This window comes from Sorex fumeus, unplaced genomic scaffold (assembly GCF_029834395.1).
Source record: "Sorex fumeus unplaced genomic scaffold, SorFum_2.1 ptg000093l, whole genome shotgun sequence".
NCBI classification, from domain to species: Eukaryota; Metazoa; Chordata; class Mammalia; order Eulipotyphla; family Soricidae; genus Sorex; species Sorex fumeus.
This window is the reverse complement of record NW_026606150.1, coordinates 3659767-3681182: the sequence shown is the minus strand read 5'-3', so window position 1 is coordinate 3681182 and position 21416 is coordinate 3659767. Positions and strand designations below refer to the sequence as shown.

At 62.7% G+C, this 21416-nt stretch overlaps 2 protein-coding genes across 2 annotated transcripts; both read right to left on the bottom strand.

Annotated features, from left to right (window-relative positions):
* Positions 1-3127: 3127 nt before the first annotated feature.
* LOC130039818 (cytochrome c oxidase subunit 8A, mitochondrial) lies at positions 3128-4167 on the bottom strand. Its single transcript, XM_056131746.1, has 2 exons — positions 3961-4167; positions 3128-3450 (listed from the first exon to the last, which is right to left on the bottom strand). The coding sequence occupies exons 1-2, from the start codon at positions 4072-4074 to the stop codon at positions 3355-3357; spliced, it is 210 nt and encodes a 69-aa protein (XP_055987721.1). The 5' UTR covers positions 4075-4167; the 3' UTR covers positions 3128-3354.
* A 5392-nt stretch (positions 4168-9559) lies between these two features.
* Positions 9560-20789, bottom strand: NAA40 (N-alpha-acetyltransferase 40, NatD catalytic subunit). The gene is made up of 8 exons (XM_056131724.1): positions 20680-20789; positions 13482-13577; positions 12322-12374; positions 10940-11035; positions 10715-10873; positions 10061-10144; positions 9815-9892; positions 9560-9730 (listed from the first exon to the last, which is right to left on the bottom strand). The coding sequence occupies exons 1-8, from the start codon at positions 20683-20685 to the stop codon at positions 9589-9591; spliced, it is 714 nt and encodes a 237-aa protein (XP_055987699.1). The 5' UTR covers positions 20686-20789; the 3' UTR covers positions 9560-9588.
* Between the last annotated feature and the right edge of the window lie 627 nt (positions 20790-21416).

Below are 21416 nucleotides of genomic sequence, written 5' to 3'. Positions count from 1 at the left end.
CAGTGGCTTCCAAACTCAGGGAACTCGGGGGCCACTGAGCTCAGAGGTGCTGCTCATCCACTCTTCGTTCCTTCCCCAGCTGTAAGTGGGGTCTGTTCACTGTCCTGCAGGCCCTTGGTGGGTGGGAAGAACCTATATCTGCCAATGACGAGTTGAGGTTAAACACGGTCTCTTTGGCCTTTTGAAATCTTTAATGCAAGGGTGGAGAGATAGTACAGCAGGTAGGGCGCTTGCTCTGCACGTGGCCAACCCCAGTAAGATCCCTGACACCCTATGTGGTACCCGGAGCCCACCAGGAGCGATCTCCAGGATGCAGAACCAGGAGTCTGCTGAGTTCCATCCCTGAGCACTGCCAAGTGTAACTACCAGGCCGAGGATCACCGGGAATACCCTCGGGCTCCTTAGGATTGTTGGGGAGACCCCCCCCACTCCACCAAGAAAAAGAAAAAGCTTTACACAACTTTTTCCCTTCCCTCACTTCCGCTCCGAAGACTAGGAGTGGCAACACCCAGGGCGGAGAGCTGAGCTGAAGGGTAGGGCTAGATGGTAGCAGCCTCGTAAGGCGTTGAAGCGCACTCCTGTGGGTCGACGCTGGGCAGCTGCCTCTGGGCACAGGGGGTCTGGGGCCTGGCATGAGGGCCACCCCACCCTCCTCCTGGCACCCCTCTCAGCAGCAGAGTGGGAAGGAAATGGCCTTTGGGGAACTTGGACCTTTCATCCAGTCCCAGGATCCAATTTTGTCCCATCGACTTGGTGGTTCTTGCCCCCTTCCAGCCCTCCTGTCCTGTGTCCTCTGAGGGGTCTGATCTCTCTTCAGATGGTTCTGTGAAGCCAGGGGTCCATCCTGACAGAACGTCACCACAGGAGGCTAGAAGCTGCACTGGCCCAGCTGGGCTTGGAGTCTGGAGCCTCCAGGAACGCAGGCTGGAGGGGGTGATTCTGGCCTGGTCCTGGTCCCCAGAGACAAAACAAGAGGGGAGGGGCCCAGGCGCAAAGGGAAGGCCCTCCGAGGCCGCCTGTTTACCTCCAGTCTGTCTGGGGTGCCTGCCCGGGGCCTCGGAGCCATACGGCGCCAGCCTGGCACCGCCAGATGCCACCGACCCAGCAACTTCCACCACACAGGTGCCGAGTTTAACAGATCTGAGGTCAGAAGTGGGCAGGCCTGGGTTTGAGTGAACCAAAGTCCAGGTGTCTGCAGGTGGGGCTCCCTCCCGGGGCTGAGCAACCCCGGGGGAGTGGCAGGACGCTGGTCCCCCTGCTGTAGGCTGTGAGAGGGGGCCCCCGCTGCTGTCCACCCATCCCGATGCGCGCACAGCTGTCTGCTGCATCCACCGCTGGACACTCGGGGCTTGAGCCCGAGAAACAGTACAGGAGTAAGGTGCTTGCCTTGAACACCAGACCCAGCTTAGACCCCCCAACCCTCCACAGGGTCCCCCGAGCCCTGCCAGGCGTGGCTCCTGAGCACAGAGCCAGAGTGATCCTGGAGCGTGACTGGGTGTAGTCAGGGTTGCACTGGGCCTGGACCGTCGCCTATTCTAAGGTGGCATGTTCCGGGCTCCAGGGGACAGGAAGCTGGCAGTGGGGGGCTCTGCTGCCAGTCACCTTCATTTCACACCCGTGAAAACGGAGGCTGAGAGAGGCTGGATGATGGGGTATGAGGTCAGGTGATGGCTGTGGAGGAGCCCAGCCCGGACTCCAGCCCGGATTCCCGACCCTCCAGTACCCAGCACGCAGGGACAGCCCCTGTAGGCCCAGCACCTGGCCCGGGACAGCGACGCAGAAAGCACTGCTCAGGGGACAATACAGGACAGCCCTGGGCCCCAGAGCTGGTGTCGAGATGTACGAGGAGTAGACAGAGGCCTCAGGCCTCACGAAAGACCAAGGGGCGGGTGGGGTTCAAGCACCGCATGCAGGTCTCCTGGACTCCCCCCATGCACCCCAAACCACATGCTGGAACCCCACAGGTGTGGGGAGCAGGAGCAGAGGGGCAACAGGCCTGCTCCCACCAGCTCCCCCATCTAAACAGCTGAAGAGGGGAGCTCAAGACAGGACTTGAGGGTTCAGGGACACAGCAACAGGACATCTCTCCGGGTTCAGAGGCAGCCACCCGAGTCAAGCTCTGGGGAGATGACCAAACTGAGGTCATCTGAGGTCACTGAGGCCCCAGCACCCCCAAAGCAGGAGCCGAACACGGGGCAGAGGCAGAGCAGCAGTGACAGGGAAGGACAGACAGTAAGGCCACGTGACCCAGGCATGTTGGAGAGTGGTGAGATGCCCCCCACACCCCAGCCTGCGACCCCCTGCACGTTGTCCACACCAAGGGTGCCTTTGTGGAGACAAGTCCCAAGAGACTGCCTGCAGGGCGACAGCAAGCGGGCACTGGGCCAGGGGCACTGCCCACCACCACTGAGAAGGCCTGGGAGCAAAAGACAAAGGTCAGCTGCTGCCCAGAGTCCCCTCTCACCGGGCACCCCGGCCCACTCACCCCAGATCCCAGCTTCCTGTGCTCAGAAATCACCCATGTCACCCGGAGTGCCGAGGAGGGCAGAGTCCGCCTGTCCCGCGTGCGTGCCGGCCAAGCCAGCAGCTCGGGTGTTCTCCATGCAACCCCCAGCCAGACCCAGGCAAGGGCACGAGATGGACAAGCAGCGGGCAAGGGGGCAGGGAACAGGCCACTGACAGGGGCAGGGTCTGGGCAAAGGCACTGGACAAGCTACAATGCAGGGAGGGCACTTGCCTTGCATGCGGCCGACCCAGGCTTGATCCCTGGGGTCCCATATGGTCCCCCAAGCCCCGCCAAGAGTGATCCCTGCGTGCAGAGCCAGGAGTAACCCGTAAGTACTGCCGGATGTGGCGCAAACCCCCCCCCCCAAAAAAAGGTTGCACTCAGCACCCCACAAGACAGCAACACACAGCACAGGGGTCACCCCGGGGACAAACTTCCAGCTAGTAAGAGGGCAGGTCTCCCCGGCAAGGCCACAAAATGCAGGGGCCCAGGACAGCAAGCAAAGAAACCCCACTCCTGGGCGGGCGATGGAGGACACGGGACCACTGAGCAGGAGCGGTGGAGGCCTCACCCGGCTCCCACCCCAGCACCCCCAGGCGGAGAGCCAGCCTCCTCCTCCGAGAAGCCAGGTGGAAACAGACTTTATTGTTACAACAGGGGCCCTACCGCGCAGGGCCTTAGAAATCCAGCTGTGCGGCCCCGGGGTCGCCACGGCGAAATCGAGAGCTCAGGACGGCCGCGGAGGTCACAGCGACTGAGGACATGATTCGGGGAGGCCGGCCAAGACTGCAGCGAGACATGATCGGGGAGGCCGGCGCGGGCGGGTCCGGGCGGGGCGGGGGTCCCCTTCACTCCCGCTTCTTGTAGCTCTCCAGGTTGGCCAGGACCCAGCCGGGCGGCACGAGGAAGCACAGGAAGCAGGCGGTGAGCCCCACGACGACATCCTGCACGGCACGGAGAGAAGGAGGGACCCCGCGGTGAGGCTCCCGGGCCCGCACGGGAAGGGCCGGGTCGCCCGAGTGGCCCAGGACCGCTCCGGAAGCATCCGCGGGCGGATGACCGAGTCCGATCCCCGGCACCGCCCGTGGTCCCCCAGGCAGAGCCGAGAGTCAGCCCTGCGCGACCCCCCAGCCGTCCCCTCAAAAACAGCCCCCGCTGAACCCAGTCCCCACGGCCGTCCCCCTTTGCGGTGGCTGGAGATGGGGGGGAGTCCCCACTTCCCTAACGACATGCCCATGACACGGGCAGCCCCGGCCAGGCTCACTGGTCCCCCGATTCCCTCTGGGCCACACGGCCCCCAAGTTCCACCCGGGGGGGACGTCCGTGCCCCTTGCGTGCGGGAGGCCGGCGGCGTTCCGCCCGCGCAGTGTCCCCGCCGCGTCCCCGCGCGTTGCAAGGACCCTTCCCGCGCGCCCGCCCCGACCCCGCCGCGGGACCCCGGCCCGTTTTCTCACCGTGGTGCCGAACGGCTCCCGCGGCGGCCTGGAGTGCACCTGGGCCCGCGGCACCAGGAGCCGCCGGGCCGGGCCTGCCAGGCCCCTCAGGAGCAGCGGCGTCAGCGCAGACATGACGGCGGGGAGCGGACCGCGGACAGTCGCGCGCCGCAGCCCAAGGTCGGGGAGTCAAAATGGACGCCCCGGGCGGAAATTCCGGGCCGGGGAGGCCGGGAAGGGGCATCCCGGGACGCCGCCGGAAGTGACGCGGGACACGCCCCCTCCAGGCGCAGGCCAGGCTTTGGCGCGTTCCTCGAAACAGCCAATCGACGCCGAGCCTACGGCCAGGAGGCGGGGCACTAGGGGCGTGGTCCTCGGGCGCGCCCCGCCCCGAGGGCGGGCCTTCTCGTGAGTGACATCCCTAACGGTCCAACCGCGTAAGGCAGACAGCGAGCGGCCTTTTTGACTCCTCCTTTCATTCATACTGTTAAATTGCACTCTCGTCAGGAACTCCCTTCCACGCCGCTCTCGGCCCGTCTCCGCCAGGCGCGTCCGCCTTACTGGAGCCAGATGCCTGACAGTGATCAGGCTCCTGGTGGTACTCAAGTGACCGCTGAGTAACAAATGGTGGCACAGTATGTGCAATGCGGGGATTGAACCCCTGCCTCCTGCATGCAAAGCGTGTGCTATCTCTTCTGCCTCTCCCCTCATCTGTCGCTAGCCTCTCATATCGGAGGCACCCGTTGCAGCCCGCCTCTTCCTTCTATCCTTCCTTCAATGCTTTATTATTGGAGGGCAGAGGACCCCACACCCGGCTCTACTCAGGGCTCCCTCCTGGCTCTGTGCTCAGAGATCACTCCTGGTGATGCTTAGGGGAGATCAAACCCTTGTCAACCGTATGCAAGGCAAGCTTCCTACCTGCTGTACTATTTTCTCCAGCCCCCTTCTTTCTTTTTAAGCATAAATATAACTCAGTCAAATAATACTTCAAAAACTATGCTGAATGGGGCCAGAGCAAAAGTACAGTGGGAAGGATGTTTGCCTTGTAGCCAGCCGACCCAGGTTCACTCCATGGCGTCTCGTGTGATCCCGAGTACAGCCAGGAGCAAGCCCTGAGCACTGCCGGGTAAGGCCCAAGAGACAAAAAAGAAAAACTATTTTGGGGTCTAGAGAGATAGCTAAAGGATTGGAGTGCAGGTTTTGCAAGTAGGAGCCCTAGGGTTTGATGCTCCGTCTCCTGCACACCAACAGTAGTGAGGACTGAGCAGCATCAGGAAAGCATTTGGCTGGAGATTCAGCTCAACAAGCTGGGTGCATGCCAGCCTTGGTTGGTGATTCCTGAGTACCACTAGGAGTCACCCCGAGAAAGGAGCTGAGCCCCTAATTACTTTGCGGTGTGTCCCCAAAACAAATTTTCTATGGCTCCCCAATGCTCTCAAGAGGAAGTACCAGTCCTGGATGTCACCCACCAGTGTCATCACTCAATATCTCTCTCCTTCATCTTTTTTTTTATTCTGGGCAACACCAGCAGTGCCCAGGGCTTACTCCTGGCTCTGCACTCCTGGATCATTTCTGGCAGGACGCAGGGGACTATTAGGGTGCCAGGGACGGAAGCCAGGTCAGCAGTAAGCAAGGCCAGCACGGCACTCTCCTCACATCCATCTTTTCTCGTCTCAGCTGCTTCTCTGCCTCATTTTTTCATCTGTATATTCTTCCTTGAACACTTTTTTGTTTGCTGGCACCGCGCAGTGCAGGAATGAACCCTGGGCCCCCACATATAAATCAGCACTGCCGAGAGCGCATTCTCCCAGACCCCTAGAATACTTCTCAACTGTGTTTGTTTTGTTTGAAGGTTTAGGGGCACTCCCAGCAGTGCTCAGGAGTCACTCCTGGGGGTGCTCAGGGAACCATGTAGTACCAGGGATCAAACTGAGATTGGTTAGGTGCAAGCCACGCACTTTAACCCCTCGACTGTCTCTCTAGCCCACTTACAAGGTGCCAGGGTTCCCGGGAAGCTCCACAACCAGGACCCACTTTCGATGGCGTGGGGAAGGAGACTCCAGAAGTTCTGGTTGGAACTTGCATCAGTGGCCTCCATGCTGTGGTACAGTGACTGAGAAACCTCAACTCTTGGAGGTTGGTGGGGGGATTCGGGGGCAGCACCAGGCATGCCTCGGTGTCTGGGGGAGGGGCTGGGACCTATCCCCCAGTGTGGGTGTGTTCATGGCCAGCCTCACCCCCACCCCACCCCACCAGGTCCCCCACACCTGCCCCCTGACCTGGCCAACAGCCCAAGATAGAAGCTTCCAGTTCCCCCGGCACACCCCCAGGGGCCCAGGGCTGAGAAAGGGGTGCGACTTCATGCCACCAGGAGAGGAAGGGCCAGGCCCCCCTTGCAGTCTGGACAGTCAAACCCGGACATAGCCAGGCAAGAGGCCAGAGTGCCTCAGGGGGTGCCAAGTACCCCTGGGGGTCCACCTGGTCCCCCTCCACCACGAGCAATGGCAAAGTGGCAACCAGGGCAGGGCAAGGCCATGTCAGAGAAGGGGGAGACAATCTACCACCCCCCAAACAGTGCCACGTCAGCAGACTCAGGCCCAGGGGCTGAGGGACCCAGGGAGGGGGTGCACTGAGGCCCTGGGGTGCTACCCAGATGTGTCCTGCTCAGCAGACACAGAGGCGCCAGGAGTCACTGTCCGTCTGTGGTGCCTCAGTTTCAAGTGTCTGCAGGACCCTGGGGTTGGGGGGGGGGGGTCACAGGACTGGGCTCAGGCTCCACATAAGGGGCCCCAGGTTTGGGCCCCGGCACCACCTGGAGCAGCCTGAGCACTGAATGAGGAGTAACCTCAAAGAACACCGGGTGTAACCCCCAAAGCAAAAATGGTTTGCAGGGGACCCGGCTGCCAGCCCTGGTGGCAGAGCACAGCTGCTCCCCAAACGCCAAACCCTCAGGCAGCATGGCGGGAGCCCAACAAGTGATCCCAGCGATGGAGGCCTGGCACTTAACACTGGCACTGCCCACAGGGCCCCCCAGAAGCTTCGTCTCCAGGGCAACGAAAGGGAAGGGGAGCTGGGCAGGAAGTAGGTGGTTTGGGCTCTTTTCCTGCTGCTTTCCCCGAGATCAGGCGCTTTTCTAGGGTGCTGGGAAGCATGTTACTGGTTCCGGTGAGGGCTTCTGTCCTCAGTGACGGGTCACATCTGGGGATGCACATGCTCGGCCCTCTGGGGCATCTGCACTGCCCCTGTGACTGAGGGAGGAGCGCGGAGACAGGACAGGATCTCCCCTCCTGACCACCTCGCTCACCGCGGACCCAGTTCACGCTGTTGCGATTCATCAGTGTGGGCCGTTCCCTGCAGCCCCTGAGCCCCTGCACTCACTCCCTGCCCTCTCCCTGACGTGGGACGTCCCAAACCAGCCGTTTCCGACTCTCCTTCCCCGGGCGAATCCCCGGTCCCAGGATAGGAGCTGGCCATGGTCCCAACAGCAGCCTCCCCTTCCCAGGCCCCACTGCTGACCCATCCAGACTCCAGACACGTAGCTGGAGGCCTGCGTAGGGGAGGAGACCAGCACGTAAGACCCCCTCTGCAGCTACCCACACCCACACCTTCTTTTTTTTTTTTGCTTTTCTTTGGGTCACACCCAGCGATGCTCGAGGGTTACTCCTGGCTCTGCACTCAGGAATGACTCCTGGCGGTGCTGGGGGGACCTATGGGATGCCTGGGGATCAAACCCGGGCGGTCGCGTGCAAGGCTAACGCGCTACCGCTGTGCTATCGCTCCAGCCCCACCCACACCTTTTAATGTGGCAGAGCTAAGACCTTACACTGGCCAGACAATGCAGGAGTTAAGATAGTTGCCTTGCACACACTGACCATATTCAATCACTTCCTGGTCCCCTGAGCACAGAGCCAAGAGATCCCTGAACACAAAGGGAGGAGTGATCCCCAAGCACAGAGCCAGGAGTGATCCCTAGGCATGGCTGAGCTTGTTCCAAACCCAGAGCACAAAGGGTCTGCACTGCACAATCAGTTGCCTCCTGGACCAACGGGCAGGTGACATGTGAGTACCAGACACCCAGATCCCAGGATGAGACCCCTGACACCCAATCCCCCCCCCAAGAGAGCCACAGCCTGGCCTGGGGCAAGCAGCCACAGATCTTGGGCAGAGGCCCAGGATTTCCAAAGTGGCACCAACACCCGACGTCATCACCGCAACACTGGGGTCTCCCTAGGAAGGGGCACAGGGCACTCACAGCTGGACGGACCCAGGACCTACAGCTCCCGGGGTCAGGCGGCCATTCTCACAGTTGAACAAAGTGGCTTTTATTTGTGACATACAAATACATCCAATGCAAAAGAGATCATAATTCCCTTTGATTCCAGTGATAACTCTAAAGAAAAAAAAAATAATATCAACAGGTTCATCTCCAAAGTTTCCTCTAAAAAAAAAAAAAAAAGAAAAAGGGCTAAAAAAACCATACACGTCACATACAGATCTGACATCAATAAAAATAACCTGAAGGGTGGAGTCAACTAAAACCTTTAAAAAAATAGTTTAACATGCGCCCCCCCACAGTCGAGAGCCAGCTGCAGCGGCCGCTCTTCTCAGAGTCCAGGGCAGGGTGGGGGGGTCAGTGGGTGCCAGGAGTTAGGGGCTGTGGGGCATACACTGGGGTGCCCATTGGTCCTGAGTGGGGGGGGGGGCGGGTGTAAAAAACTCACACCCAGGACAGTAACTGCCCCTGCACCCCGGTGTCCTGAGAGGCAGGACCCACGAACACTCTCCCGGTCCCCGAGATCCTGGGAAGGGGCCTGTCAACCCCTGTCAGGTACCCCGGAGGTTAGGACCAGGTCTGGGCAGAGCCGCCAGGCGTCCCCTGGATGGCAAACTCGGAGCCCAGGGGGCAGCGGGCTTGTGGCTCAGGACAGAGGACACCAGGAAGCGCAGGACCTAGGGGCCTCCCGGCACTGCGTCACCAGGTCCCGGCTGGAAGGTCACAGTCTCTCCAGGGTCCAAGGTGGTGGCTTTGTCCCTGGTGAGGAGGGGCCCGGATGGCAGGAGGTGGGTTCTGAGCCTGCGCAGTCCCTGAGTGAGCCTCTCCCCGGCTGGCCTCGCCAGGGCCCAGGAAGGCAGCTATGCAGGGCCGCATGGAGGCAGCGGGGGGCGGGGGGAGGACAGCGGGCGGGGACCCCTGCAGAGAGCAGTCAGCACCGAGATGGGATGGATGGGGGCGGGAGAGGGCTCCCTGGCGCCATCCCCCTGGAGGGAGACGAGGTACCGCAGAGGCACGGGACAGGCACTGTGGGCGGGGACAGGCCCTCTGTCCGCGAATCCCGCGAGGATGCGAGTGCCGGAGCCCAGAGCCACGCAGAGGTGCTCCCCCAGGAGCCGAGAAGCCCCCACAGGTCCGGCGGTCCCTGGCCGATGCAGCCCCGCTGACCAGGGTCGCCAGCAGCACCGTCCCCCGAGCCTGGCCTCGGGCATCTGGCTGTGCCCTGATGTCACACCAGGTCCCTTTGCCCCCAAGAGCCAGCCGGGGCCAGGGTGGAAGGGGTCAGCTGCAGAGGAGCGGGGCCGGCAGCCCCTGGCCCCACCCCACCTGCAGAGGCCCGCAAGGGGGGCAGCAGGGCGTGCAGGGCAAGGAGGGGCTCAGTGGCAGCAGCCCCCGCAGTGCCCGCCCGCGTGGGAGTGCTGGCTGTCCCCAAACTTGGTCCTCCGGCTCAGGATCTCGTAGGAGCAGTCCTCCCCGCAGCACCCCGACATGCTGGGGGACGAGTCGTCAATCTCGAACCTGCGAGGGGCAGAGAGGCGGATCCCAGGGCGGGTCCCCGCCAGGGGGGCCCTGCCGACCCCCCGGCCCCGGGCCCGGCCTTACTGCAGCGCCTCTCGGAAGAACTGGTAGGCACCGTGGTTGTGCTTGAACACCGTGAGCATCACCTTCTTCATCTGGGTGCTGGGGAGAAGCAGAGGGAAAATTCCAGAAGCAGAAACACGCCCGAGTTGCGGCCCCGCACCAGGGGCTGCCAGCCTGAGAACGAGCCCGCCCCGGCCCCCAGCCGTGGACAGAGAAGGGCAGGATGGCCGGGGACACCCGGCGGGGGTGTGTGTAGAGGGGTCTCACCTGTTGGCCATGAGCTGCAGGATCTGGATGAGGAACTTGCCCAGGCCTTTCCGCCGCACCCTGCTCTCCAGCTGCACCTCGTAGCTGGGAGACAGACGCAAGAGTGTCATTTTTTTTTTTTAAGCTTTTTGGGGCACACCCAGCGATGCACTGGAGCAATAGCACAGCGGGTAAGGCATTTGCCTTGCATGCAGCCAACCTGGCTGACCTGAGTTCGATTCTTCTGCCCCTCTCGGAGAATCCGGCAAGCTACTGAGAGTATCTCGCCCGCACGGCAGAGCCTGGCAAGCTCCCCGTGACGTATTCGATATGCCAAACACAGTAACAAGAAGTCTCACAATGGAGCCGTTACTGGGCCCGCTCAAGCAAATCAATGAACAACGGGAGGACAACGCTACAGTGCTACCCAGTGATGCTCAGGGGTTGCTCCTGGCTCTGCACTCACGAATTCCTCCTGGCGGTGCTCGGGGGACCATATGGGATGCTGGGAATCGAACCCCGGCTGGCTGCGTGCAAGGCAAATGCCCTCCCCGCTGTACTATGGCTCCAGTGCCGGGAAACATAAGCAGGGAGGGGGTCGGCGATGAGACGAGGCCGCAAGGGTCCCCACCACAGCCCACCCCCGCCCTGGCCTGGCCCAGCAGTGGTGCCTACCAGTACAGGACTTCATCCCCGCACTCCACGTCGAAGCGGAAGTGGGAGAAGGCCACGGGGGCGGAGCTGCTCTCCCAAGCTATGAGGTACCAGGCGCGGTCGTCCGTCATCTCCTCCCGCTTCTCGCGGTCCTTCCAGCCCCACTCGCTTTGCTCATACCTGGGGACGTGGGGCGTCAGGGACCAGGGTGCGGAGCCCCCCGACTGCGGGCGCACCCCCGCTTACATGGACTGCATGTTGGTCTTGGTGAGGCCGAAGGCCCAGTCCAACGTGGCGGGCTCCAGGCCGGACACGCGCTTGCACTCGATAGAGACATTTAACCTGAGGAGGGGGGACATGACCTTCAGACGGCCGCAGGCCCGGTGCAGGCCACGGCAGACGGGCTTCTGGGAGGGCCGGGAACCGCCCACACCCCCCGTCCCTTGGGCCCCCCTTTCCTCCGCACCCCTCTGGGCTGTGAGGCTCCTGTTTCCCACACGGGCGCGTCACGCGTACGGGGACTCTCACTGGGTCCCCAGGACCCCTCTCCCCTGCACCTCACCTGCCAAGGCCCTTCCAGAGCCCAAAGGGGCCTGAGGCCACCGCCACCGTCCTCCTAGGCCATGGCTGGGAAGGGTCACCGCTGCCACGGCCTCCTGTACCTGCTGGCCACGCATGCACCCCCCACCCCGGCCAGACAGCACACTGGCTGTCACCGGGTGCAGCCTCGCGAAGGCCCCTCAGCACTGACCCTGTCAGGGCAGACGCCCACACCACACCGCACAGGCCTGAGGGGAACTTCCCGAGGTCAGTCTGTGGGAGGTGATGCTTTTTGTTTGGCTTTCGGGCCACACCTTGTGATGCTCAGGGGTTTACTCCTGGCTCTGCTTCAGGAATTACACCTGGCGGTGCTGGGGGGACCCTATGGGATGTCGGGGCTCCAACCCGTGCGCAAAGCAAATGCCCTCCCCACTGAGCTATCACTCTCGACTTGATTCTTCAGTGATCCAAGTTCTTCAGGTACTTGTGGGTGACACACACGCACCTAGAACAGCCCCTGGGGAAGGAGGGGACGCCTGCCCAGTGTCAGGGGTGACGGGCAAGCTCGAGCACTGTGCTGCGCCTCGTCTGAGGCAGAACAGGAAGGACAGGGGACGGCGCAGTGACACAGGGCAGAGGGTGCTGATACCGACATCTGTGTGCGCATCTGTCTACCCGCCCGCCACAGTCCCACCTACTGGTAGGCCAGGGACTTGCCCGAGGGCATCACAGAGGGCATCGCAGAGCCCAGAGGGACCGAGTGCCTGGAAACTGCAACAGCTCAGGCAGACAAGGCGCTACCAACTGAGAGAACAGGAGGGCAGTAGGGGCTCCGATCCAGTGCTCAGCACAAGAGGGGCGGAGCCTGATCTCACCTTTGACCCGCCCCCTCAGCGAAACTGGCAGCTCCCAAGGCTCGGCACCTGCCGGTTCCAGGCCACATGCGGTCGGGCCATAAACGGAAGCTCCCTGTGCTGTCCCCTCCAGCGTCACCTTCTGTGAGCCTCAGTTTCCCCACAAGGAGAGAGGAAGCATCCCAGCTCTAGGCCTTCCCCTGGAGGCAGGGGTGGGGCCTGCAGTGCGCTCACCCGTTGCGGTCGTACTTCTTGAAGACGGGAAAGGCCTCCAAGGGGTCTCCAAGCTGCAGACAGGAAGGAAGGAGTCACAGGTGCCCCAGGTGGCGTGGTCTGGTCGCCCACTCTGGGGGTCCCACAGGCCTTCTCTGTGATGCGTCACATGGAGGGGGCGGCTCTGGGAAAGAGCCAAACTCAAACGAGCGGGTACGGGCCCCCAGAGCCCAAGCACTTGTGGGCTTCTCCGAAGCCCCCAGTGACCCTCGCCTGGTCAAACCGAAAAGAAAGAGGCCAGAGAGACAGCACAGCTGGCAGGGGACCTGCCTTGCACACAGCCGGCCTGGGCCTGGGTTCAATCCCCGGCATCCCATACAATCCCCCAGCACCACCAGGAGTGATTCCTGAGTGCAGAGCCAGGAGTAACCCCTGAGCACCGCCAGGTGCGGCCCCTGCAACACACACAGAGAAACAGGTCCCGCCCTGTCCTCCATCCTTACCCACAGGAGCTGGGGCGGGGGAATCAGAGGGAGGAGACGGCCACAGGCCCATGAGAGGTCAGAATCTCTGGAGTTGCAGGAGTGTTTTGCTTTTTGGGTCACACCTGGTAATGCTCAGGGGTTACTCCTGGCTCTGCTCTCAAGAATTACTCCTGGCGGTGCTCGGGGAACCATAAGGGATGCCGGGGATTGAACCTGATCAGCCGTGTGCAAGGCTGGCGCCTACCTGCTTTAATAATCTCTCTGGTCCTAGGAGTGGTTTGGGGGCCACACCCGGCAGCGCTCAGGAATCACTCCTGGTGGTGTTCAGGGGACCATACGCAGAGCTAGGGACCAACCAGGGCCAGCCCCACACAGGGCAGCGTCTAACCCGACGTGAACTCTCTCTCCAGAGCCGAGACAAATCGGGTTTTTCCTCCCCACTACACCCACTGCACCGCCCTGGGAGAGAAAACATTTTACGAGGGAGTTTTCCTCTCCCCAAGACAAACCCCCAATGTACTGTCCCCAAACCTGCATCACTGTGAGGGAAGAGACCCCCAGAGCGGAGGCTCACCCACATTTCCTGCACACCTGGCCACCCCCCCCATCCCTGTAGGAACTCAAGTTGGCCACACGGTGGCGCTGGAAGAACCGCGATCACCCCCAGCTTTGCTCGGGGCGGGGGCAGGGAGTCACCCTGTTGGCGGCTTCCACTTTGGCACAGACGGCGTCCATGGCTGCTCGCTCCTCCAGTCGCTTCTGCTTCTTCTCCTTGCCTTTGCTCGACTTCCTCTGCAAGAGGGAAAGCAAAGCTGGCGGGCGGGCAAGGCTACAGCAGCAGACCCCCCAAGAGGCATGGCAGGGGCCGCACCCCAGCCAAGAGCTCCTGGGCACCACCCGGAAGAGGCGGGACACCTGAGGGCCTGGGGAAGCAGGCAGACGGACCCTCGGACAGTGGGGAAGTCTGGGGGGGGCAAGATGGTTCCGAGTCTGGCAGGACAGGCCGGCGCGCCTGCCGAGGGGTGCAAGGCCCCGAGTTCCCTCATCAGTATCATGGGGTCAGAGCACGGAACCACCCGGCCGAGGCGGGACCCCCGCCACAGTAAAGGCACCCTTTGTCACCCTGGAAAATGCGCACAGCGAGGGCCCCGGGAGGGCTCTGGAACCCGTCAGCTGCCCGAACCCTCTCTGCGTTTGCTCCTGGGGGCTCCTCTGCGGGGCCACCTGGGGCGGGCGGCGTGGCCTGTGCGGGGAACGGGCGCTCCTGGTCTCCCTCCCAGGGGCTCGGGGCAGGTGCCCACACACGGCTGCAGGTGGACGGGCAAAGTCCCAACGAAGGCCACAGGTGAGGGGGACAGGAAACCGTGAAGAGGAAGAATCCCAGGCCCACAGGAGGGTCACACCATGGTTTGGAAGCCGGCCCTGCGTGCTGGGGGAAAAGGCAGTTGCGACGCGGAGAAGGAACCACTAAATGATGATTGGAGGGATCGCCCAGGATGGGAGATGTGCGCTGACAGTAGACCAAGGACCAAACACGATGACCTCTTAGTATCTCTACTGCAAACCATAATGCCCAAAATTACAGAGTAAGGAGGATCGTACCTGCCACAGAAGCAGGGAGTGGGGTGGGGGTGGCAGGTGGGACACTGGGAACAACGGTGGTGGAAAATGTGCACGGGTGGAGGGATGGGCGCTCCAGCATTGTGTGACTGAAAACGCAATCATGCAAGTTTGTAACTGTACCTCACAGTGATCCATCCAATAAAACTTTTTTTTTTTGCTTTTTGGGCCATACCAGGCGATGCACAGGAGGTTACTCTTGGCTCTGCACTCAGGAATTACTCCTGACAGTGCTCAGGGGACCATAAGGGATTCTGGGAATCGAACCCAGGTCGGCCACGTGCAAGGCAAATGCCCTACTCACTGTACTATCACTCCAGTCCCCAATAAAACGTCTTAAAAAAAAAATCCCAGGCCCAGAGCATGGCTGGAGGCCCTGGGAGAGCGGCTCCCCGCCCCACCCCCAGCAAAGGCTTAGGGAGACCCTGCCCAGCTCTCAGCTCTGACGGCCGCCCCAGCCTGGGCCCTGGGCAGCGAACTGGGCCAACTTTGTAACGAGGCGGGCACTGCCCACTGTGGGCAGCGGCACCTGCCCCTGGGCACTGGGCGCTGCTCTCCATGGGACGCAGCCTTCCGGGCTTGCTCCGGGCGTCAAGCTCTTTCTCCCCTCACTTCCCAACAAATTTCATCTGACTTCACTAGTGTCTCCTGAAACTGTTTTCTTGAGGGAAGGTGCGATTCCCGCGAGTCCTGGGTAGCCTATGGGACCGACGCTCCATCCCTGCAAAGAGCAGTTCCTTCCTCCAGCCTGAGCTCCAAGGGATCAGGGACCATTTCCCACGCAGGGCCGGCAGAGTGAAACGGTTTGATGACAGGAGCGCTGCGTGGGGGCAGACTCCAGCAGTCCCGGGCGAGAGGTGGACAGAGGGAAGCAGGAGGGGCCGGAGCGATGACTGCGGGGAGGACACTTGCCCTGCACATAGCTGACCGGGTTTGTTTGATCGCCGGCACCCCACAGGGTCCCCCCAAGCACCGTCAGGAGTGATTCCTGAGTGCAGACTCAAAAGTAAGCCCTGAGCATCACCAGGTGTGACCCAAAAAGGTTAAAAAATATAATAACAACAAAGGAAGCAGGGACACGCTTCGCCAGGCTGCCACCTCTCTCCCCCTCGCGTCACACAAGCTGCCCACGACACGGCACCAGGGCCCAGAGCACACCCCAAACCACTGGTGGGGTGGCCTTGCCTTCCAGCAGCCTGGCCCCCACCCCCCGAGGCCAGCCGGCGGCTGTGAAAGTGCCTCGGGAACAGCCCACCCCTTGTCCCCCCACCCAAGAGGCACAGACTTGGCTGAGCAGCAGTCGAGGCAAGAGCCCCTCGAGGCAGCTTCCGGGGCTGAGTCGCCCCACAACTGGGACTGACTCCTGCCCCAGCGCGGACCCTGCTCATTGCGCGGCCAGGGCCGAGGGCCAAGGGAGCAGTCGCGGGGGTGGATGACCAGCTCTGTCCCCTGGCCCAGGGGCACACGCCGCCACACCTGGGGAGCGTGGGGGGCTGGGCGGCAGGGCCTTCCCCCGCCAGCTGGGGGCGCCCACCCACTCTCCATTGGGGTCCAACCTTTCACCCTGCCCAGATGGGACCTAGGAGTCCTCAGAGCCCTCAGGGGGACGCTCAGCTATTTCCGTCACCCCATCCTGAGGGCAGATGGCCGGGGCACGCGACGAGTGAGCATGCCGACACCTGCTGGCGTGGCCCGGGCTCCTCCCCAGAAGGACGGGGACAGCTCGACCAGCCTGCCGACGAAGGGTGCGGCCTCCCGGGCGGCCCTCTCGGGAGCCTGTGCAGGACCAAGCGCCCACGGAGTCCAGAGATTTAGGGGCTCCCTCTCATAGGGTGCTGGGGTGGCGGCAGCTAGTAGCCCTTGACGTGCTTGCGGCCTGCGCAGGAAGCTGGGGGTAGCAGCACGCTGGCCAGAGGCTCGGGGCTCCCCTAAACCCAGCACCCAGGAGCACTGGGACACCCCTACCGTGCAGTTAGGCTGCCCACCTGGTGGAAGCGCTCCTGGTGCCTTCCCGGGGGGCGGGGGGTGCAGGGGCGTTGGAGGCTGTGGTATAGGATTTGGAACCCGGAGACCTGGACTCGCGTCTCTGCTCTTCCACTCAGTATCCATGGGACTGGGCAGGTGCCGACGGCTCTCAGCGCGTGGCCCGGGTCCTGCTCCACCGCCCCCTCACCCTCAGAGGCCCCAGTGCGCTCAGCTCATCCGGCCCAGCTCAGGCTCGGCAGGCAGGAGGCCTTGTGGTCCCCAGGCACAGACAGGAGAGACCCCACCAGCACTGAGTAGGGCACAGCCCCGGGGCACCCTAGATGCGGTCCCAAACTGACACCCCAGCTCCTAAGCACTGCGGGGACAGGGGCTCCAGCGGTGCCCCGGACAGCACACACGTGTCAGGATGTGACAGGGTCGGCTCAGCCAGGCCGAGAGCGACCACCCCCACCCCTCTCTCCCACCTGCCAGGGGTGCCGGGGAGGCTGGCCTGCCGCCCTCCAGCCAGGAAGGGGCTTGGGGCAGAGCACGCCTTGGGAGTGAGGCCCTGGTTCCATCCCCGGGGTCTCAGACAGAATATGGCAATTCTCTGTTTTGGGCCACAGCCGGCAGTGCTCAGGAGAACATACGGGGTGCTGGGGATCAAACCCAGATGAGACGCGCGAGGCAAAAGCCCTACATGCCCACTGTATTGGCTCTCGGGCCCCTCCGGATGGTCGGCCAGCTTCCTGCGCCCGTCTCTGAAGGGGAAATGCTGCAGCGCTCTCCCGGCTTCTCGGAGGGTGGCTTCCCGTCTCCGCCCCTCCCTCCACTCACACCAGGGGCAGGGACTGTCCCCTGTACCCACAGAGCAGTACACAGCCACGCCTGTGCTCATGCCCGCCGAGAGACTCATCTGAGAGTCCAGCTTGGGTGGCCCATGCGCCTGCGCCGTGACAGCCACTTCACACACACTTGGTACCGTCCCAGCCACGGCACCACCCCCGCAAAGGAGCCCACCCTGCCCTGGATCTCACAGAGAAATTAAAAAGCAAATGCGGGGCGCCAGAGAGAGCACAGCAGGAAGGGCGCGTCCCTTGAACGCAACCGACCCAAATTCAGTCCCTGCCGCCCCAGAGGATTCCCCGGGCCCCACCAGAACAGATCCCGGAGCAGAGCCTGAGCACGGCTAGGTGTGAGCCCACCCCCAAAGGAACAAGAACCTGACAATCGCTTGGATTTGGTGTGTGGATGTCTCCATCCCACGCAGTCTCCAGGGTCAGGGAGAGCCAGTTTGTGGGGAAACCCCACTTTGCCTTCTGAAAGACCACCAGCATGGGCTGGAGAGCCAGGCCCGCGATCCCTGCACACTCGGGGAGGAGCCCCCAGCAGAGCTGGGGGAGGGGACGGAGACCCAGAAACACAAAGGCAACATGCGTGGGGGGTGCCGGGCTGCAGTCAGGCTGCCCACCAGAGGACCAAGGTGGGCCCAGGCACACCGGAGGGGGGGGCGGGGGGGAGTAACCGGGTCTCTCAGAAACCCAGCCAAGGGGCTGAAGCGCTAGTACAGTGGGGAGGGCGTTTGCCTTGCAAACGGCTGGCCCAGGTTTGATTCCCTGCATTCCATATGGTCCCTCAAGCACCGCCAGGAGTGATTCCTGAGTGCAGAGCCAAGAGTAACCCCTGTGCATGACCGGGTGTGACCCAAAAAGCAAAAAAAAAAAAAAAAATGAGGCAGGGGCAGGCCCGGCCCTGCGGCCCCAGCTGCTCTGAGTAACGAGGCCCTGAGGCACCGGTGGGGCCCATTTGCTTCCAGGCTCCTGCTCCGTGGGGACTCCTGCTGGGAAGACCCCAGTGAGCCTCTTACACCCAGGCTGGGTTCCAGAACCTTCCACCCAAGTCTAGAGGAAATCTGCCACCAGGACACGAAATTTACTCCCCGCCTGTGAAGTACCGAGGATCTGAAATCCCCTTTTTTGGTGGTTTAGGTAAATATTTTCTATTACTTTTCTGAAATCAGACTGCTTTCTTTACTACAATGCTTGTAAGGGCGCACCAGTTTGTTGATGAACTGTGATGGAATGTGGTGACTGGAGAACCACTCCACAGCTAGCTAACGGCGGCTTGTTCAGTCAAGAACTACTCAGCAAGGGGGGGAATAGGTGGCTGACAAAGCAAATAACTAAAAACTACCAATTTGCCTGAGAATCCTGGCAAAAGCACTCTTGATTTGGGCGTTCCTGGGTGTATATTCTTAGATGTGTACGTCACTTGGGGGGCACACCCCCAACAGTGCACGTTCCTATACACCCACCATGCAAGTCACCCTCTGCGCCCTGAAGGGGAAGACTGCACCCTCATCACACAGGTGAGGGTGCTGGAGCAATAGCACAGCAGGTAGGGCATTTGCCTTGCATGAGGCCAACCCGGGTTTGATTCCCAGCATCCCATATGGTCCCCCGAGCACCGCCAGGAGGAATTCCTGAGTGAATGAGCCAGGAATAACCCCTGTGCATCGCCGGGTGTGACTCAAAAAGCAAAAGCAGGGGCTGGAGTGAGAGCACAGCGGGTAGGGCGTTTGCCTTGCACGCAGCCGACCCGGTTTGATTCCCAGCATCTCATATGGTCCCCCGAGCACCGCCAGGGGTAATTCCTAAGTGCAGAGCCAGGAGCAACCCCTGAGCATCACTGGGTGTGACCCAAAAAGCAAAATAAAAAAAGCAAAAACAAAAAAAAACCAAAACATCACAGGTGAGGAAACCGCGGTTCAGAAAGGCCCCAGTCACCACACATAAGGCTCACACGCAGCGGGCACCCGGAGCACAGAGCCAGGAGTAGCCCCTGAGCAATGATGGGAGAGGGAGGCTGGAGAGACAAGCGGGTGGGGCATCTGCCTGGTACCCCACATGGTCCTCCTAACACCTCCGAGAGGAGTGACTTTCTGAGTGCAGACCCAGGAGTACCTGATGATGCCCTGAGCATCATCAGGTGAGTCCAAAAAAAAAAAAACGAACAACAAAAAGAATAGAGGGAGAGAAGGTAGACAAGCCAGCGAAGGGCTGAACCTGGGAAGAGGCACACCGGTTCCCAATTCAGGACTCCCCAAGGCGGCAGAAATTCCACGAAGACCCCAACACACCGCGCTAGGCAGGGGATGCTGGAGACCTGGGGATTTATTTCGCGTTGGGGGCCGTCACTGCTGGTGGTGCTTAGGCGGGAGCCAGAACCAGCTGCTCCCAAAGCCAGCGGCTCTCCCCGGCCCCGCCCCCTCACTTGGGCATCTCCAGGAGGGAACTGACACTCCAATTAGTGACCAGGTGCTGCAGGGATGGGGCACTCGGCAGGGTGGGCTGAGAATGGGCGAGGCAGGAGGCCAGCCAGGGTGCAACCGGGCACCCTCTCCAACAGCTGCTCCCCATGCAGAGTGCTCACCCTCAGCCCGAGCCTAGGAGCGATAGAAGGCGGGCTGGGGCGATAAGATAGCTGGTAGGGCGCGCGCCTTGCACGTGGCTAACTGGGATTCAATCCCCAGCACCCCAAATGGTTCTCCCGACCTTCCCAGGAGTGGTGCCTGCGCGGAGTCAGGCGGTAACCCCTAAGCACTGAGGTGTGACCCCCAAAACCAAAATTTAAAAAAAAAGCTAGAAGGAGGGGCCAGGAAGACAGCAGACAGGGTCAGGGGCCCCTGTCCAAAGGCTGACCCCAGTCCCGCTAGGAGGGGCCCCGGAGCCGGAGCAGGAACCAGGCTGCGCATCATCGCGTGTGGCCCGAACCCCAAAAGAAGAGAGGAAAGGAGGTTTCTCCACCCTCCCCGGGGTGCACGACTTAAACCCGCCGGGCTCCCCTTCCCTCCCGTTCCGCAAATCAAAGTTTCCAGCGGCTCGGGCCGCGGGGCGCCGGGCAGGAGCGCGAAAAGCACCTGCGCGGCCGCCCAAACACGCCCCCCGGGCGGCTCGGCCGCAGCAGCCCCCGGAGCTCGGGCCGGGTCGGCTCCCCGGGACCGGCCCAGGTGTGACCTTGGCGGGGTCCCCCTGCTCCGGGCGGGGCGCGCCCCCGAAGGTGGGACGCGGGTAACAGTCGGGGCATGGGGGTCGGGGGGGGGGAGGGCCTCCGCGGGGCGCGGCGGGGGGCTCCCGGCCAGGCCCGGCGTGGGCACCGCCGAACCGGGGAGTCATGTGTGGCCCGGGGGGGTCACGTGAGGCCGCCGGGGGTCGGAGTCACGTGAGCAGGGGTTCGGGGAACAATGGGGGCGCGGGGGGCGCAAGGAAGGCCCCCCGGGGCGTCGGGGCTCCCCCCCGGTTTCACTCACCCCCATGACGACGGCGGCGGCGGCGGCGGCCCGCGGCGGCTCCTTCTCACGCACTTGCCGGCGGGGAGGCGGCAACGGCGGCGGCGGCGGCGGCGGCGACTCCCGAGCGGCGGCGGGCCCCGCAGCGCGCATGCGCCTCGCGGGCTGCCTGGCGGGCACGGCGCCGGCGCAGAGCCGGGGGCGGGGACGCGCGCGGCCCGGCGCGCAGGTGGAGGGTCTCGAGCCCCAAAGAGGCGGGAGGCGCCGAGCCGCGTCGCGCCGAGAATGACGTCACTCCCGGGCCCGCCCCTCCGCGCCCGGTGGCGTCTGTCGCCACGGCAACGGCGGAGCCGGCCCGGGGTGGGGGGGGGGCCGGGGAGAGACGCGCGCCGCGGGGCGGCAGCCGGATGAGTGGCAGCGCCGTCCCCGCCGGGCTCGGGCGACGCCCCCCTCCAGGCGTCAAGGCCTCGGGGAGAAGAACGGCCCCCTCCGGCCGTCCTGGCGCTCTGGGGAGACCTTTGGAAAAGTGCCCAACTCGGAGATCCGGAACGCTTCGGGGGCCCTGCAGAACCCGTTATCCGTGCGTGCACGTGACCGTTCTTTCGCCTTCCATTCATTCGCTCTCTCTGCAAACGCTGCCCGACACCTACACCGTGCTGAGCCCCGGCTGCGCGGGGAGGTGCAAGATGCCCGTGATGGCCAGCGCTTGGGGCTTAGCGGGGAGACAGGCTTGTAACAGAAGTTACCGGAGAGGGCTG